General features: G+C 49.8%; 1 protein-coding gene across 1 annotated transcript; it reads left to right on the top strand.

Moving 5' to 3' along the window:
* The first annotated feature begins 366 nt into the window (after window positions 1–366).
* LOC140177074 (uncharacterized) lies at window positions 367–1,411 on the top strand. Its single transcript, XM_072209525.1, has 2 exons — window positions 367–1,308; window positions 1,355–1,411. The coding sequence occupies exons 1-2, from the start codon at window positions 367–369 to the stop codon at window positions 1,409–1,411; spliced, it is 999 nt and encodes a 332-aa protein (XP_072065626.1).
* The last annotated feature ends 1,794 nt before the right edge of the window (window positions 1,412–3,205 follow it).

Here is a 3,205-nt window from a genome sequence, read left to right as displayed (position 1 = left end):
ACCAAATAGCAGATCGAGGCATCATCCCCAAGGCCCGACCACTCAAGGAAAGGACAGGAGGAAACAAAGCTCTCTACTGCGACTACCACCGCGGATACGGCCACAAAACACAAGATTGCTTCGATCTCAAAGACGCTCTTGAGCAGGCCATACGAGACGGCAAACTCCCAGAGTTTGTCAAATTCATCAGAGAACCAAGGCGCGCCGACAGAGACAAATCACCTGAAAGAGAAGGACGCAACCCGAGAACTCAAAAACCACCGCCGAGGGAAAACCCCGAAGAAGATCACCATCATAGTAAACGTCATCACGGGCAAAGACGTGTCAAATAAATCAAAATTAACAATGAAAAAAGACCTCAAGATAATGGCCGTCAGGCACCACGACCCAGTCACCATAGCCGACAGCGCGATAACTTTCTTGCCGGAGGACTGCCAACACGGCACCTCGGCAAAAGACGCCCCCTTCGTCATATCAGCCAGAATCAGAACAGGGCTAGTAAGAAGAATACTGGTGGACACCGGCGCCGACTCCAACATCCTCTTCCGAGGAGCCTTCGACAAACTCAGGCTCCGTGACGACAACCTCCAAACGCACCGCCACGGCGTCACGGGCCTCGGAGACAACTTCCTCAAACCAGACGGCTCGGTTACTCTTCCCATTACCATAGGCACAAGCAATCAGAGAAAGACGATCTTATCCGAATTCGTCGTCCTAAAAGACTCCACGGCCTATAACGTCATTCTCGGGAGAAAAACAATCAACGACTTCTCGGCAGTCATCTTCACCAAATACCTTCTCATGAAATTCAGAGCCGACGACGGCACCATTGGAACCATTCACGGAGACCGAGAAGTTGCAGCCGAATGCGACAACAACAGCTTAGCCCTAAGAAAAAAATCCCGGGACGCGGCCGGAATATTCCTCGCCGACCTAGACGCACGGCTTGACGGCCAACCTAGACCGGAGCCAGAAGGGGACATGGAAAAACTACAAATAGGGCCAACCAAAGAAGAATACACATTCATCAACAGAAACCTCCCACACGACCTCAAAGAAGAACTCTCGCAACTTTTGAAACAAAACAGAGACCTATTCGCATTCACACCAGCCGATATGCCGGGAATAAGTCCCAACCTGATGTCTCACCATCTGGCAGTAGACCCCCTAGCCAAACCAGTGGCGCAAAGAAGACGGAAAATGTCACCAGACCGAGCCGCCGAGGTCCGAAAACAAGTGAAAGCCCTACTCGAAGCCAACTTCATCCGAGAACTCCCTTATACGACCTGGCTAGCCAACGTCGTACTGGTAAAAAAGTCTAACGGGAAGTGGCGAATGTACGTTGATTACACAGATCTCAACAAAGCATGCCCGAAGGACGCCTTCCCCTTACCAAACATCGACGGACTAGTGGATGCAGCATCCGAACACCGGTACCTCAGCTTCATGGACGCATATTCCGGTTACAACCAGATCCCGATGCACCGACCAGACGAAGAAAAAACAGCATTCATCACCCCAGACGGAACCTACTGCTATAAAGTAATGCCCTTCGGCTTAAAAAACGCCGGAGCCACCTACCAGCGACTTGTTAACAAAATATTTCGCAACTTAACCGGAAACAAAATAGAAGTCTACATAGACGATATGCTCGCAAAGACGGAATCCGGTGAGCAACTAACCGATGACCTAAAGGTCATCATGAACACCCTACGAAAACACCAAATGCGACTCAACCCAACAAAGTGCGCCTTCGGAATGGAAGCAGGAAAATTCCTCGGATTCATGATCACACAACGCGGAGTTGAGGCAAACCCGGAAAAATGTCGCGCCGTCCTTGAAATGACAAGCCCCAAAAACCTCAAAGAAATCCAAAAACTCACCGGCCGACTAACCGCACTATCCCGATTCCTCGGAGCTTCGGCCCAAAAGGCAATCCCTTTTTTCAAACTTATGAAAAAAGGAACCCCCTTCAAATGGGAGACAGAATGCGAAGAAGCTTTCCAACACTTCAAGAAGGTCCTAACGGAACCCCCAATCCTCGCAAAACCTCAAACAGGGGAAACACTATACCTATACCTCTCCATAACGGAAGAAACAATCGTAGCAGCACTCGTCCGGGAAAACGAGAAAAAGGAACAGAAACCCATATACTTCATAAGCAAAGTCCTACAAGACACAGAAGCCCGCTACTCACGTTTGGAAAAACTGGCTTTCGCACTCCTCTCAGCATCCCGACGACTACGACAATACTTCCAGGCCCACCCCATAACGGTTCGAACCGACCAAGCGGTCAAACAGGTATTACAGAAACCCGACCTAGCGGGAAGAATGTTAGCATGGTCCATCGAATTGTCCCAATTCCAGATCAGGTTCGAACCCCGGAACGCCATCAAAGCACAAGCCTTGACCGACTTCATCGCTGAAATGACTCCGACCAAACTAACACCCGAACCATGGAAACTGCACGTCGATGGCTCATCAAACTCCACTCACGGAGGTGCAGGAATCATACTCGAAAACCAAAACGGAATCACAATTGAACAATCAATAAGATACGATTTTCCAGTATCAAATAACCAAGCAGAATATGAGGCCCTCTTAGCAGGCCTGAACTTAGCCCGGGAAGTCGGCGCAAAGGTACTCGAAGTCAACACCGATTCCCAGGTGGTGTGCTCCCAAATCAACGGGAGCTACCAAACCCGAGACCCCCTGCTCCAACAATACCTCAATAAAGTAAATGAATTAAAAGAAGAATTCGAAAATGTCTCCATACAGCACGTCCCCAGGGAGCGAAACGCCAGGGCAGACCTACTCTCCAAGTTAGCCAGCACGAAGTCAGGACACGGCAACAGATCGCTAATCCAGGAGGTCGTCAAGTCGCCTTCCGTATCAGCAGAAATCAATGCACGCCTAACCTCCTCAAATCGGGAGTCTTGGACATACCCTATCTTACAATATCTCCGCAACGGAGTCCTCCCACCAGATCCGAAAGAGGAAAGGCGAATAAAAAGAGAAGCCGCCAACTATACCATCATAGCAGGACAACTATACAAACGCGGATTCTCGCAGCCCCTACTCAAATGTGTCAAACCCGGGGACACAGAATACATACTCCGCGAGATCCATGAAGGATGCTGCGGTCACCACATCGGAGGAAAAACGCTAGCCCAAAAAATCATCAGGGCCGGCTACTTCTGGCCCA

This window comes from Arachis hypogaea, chromosome 2 (assembly GCF_003086295.3).
Source record: "Arachis hypogaea cultivar Tifrunner chromosome 2, arahy.Tifrunner.gnm2.J5K5, whole genome shotgun sequence".
NCBI classification, from domain to species: Eukaryota; Viridiplantae; Streptophyta; class Magnoliopsida; order Fabales; family Fabaceae; genus Arachis; species Arachis hypogaea.
The sequence above is the reverse complement of the archived record's forward strand: the minus strand, read 5'-3'. Positions and strand labels throughout refer to the sequence as shown.

Excerpts from the sequence above, each read along its gene's own strand:
- LOC140177074 (XM_072209525.1), top strand. The coding sequence starts at position 367 with ATGGCCGTCAGGCACCACGACCCAGTCACCATAGCCGACAGCGCGATA. Across the intron at positions 1,309-1,354 it reads GGCTAGCCAACGTCGTACTG|ATCTCAACAAAGCATGCCCG; the intron begins GTAAAAAAGTCT and ends TTGATTACACAG.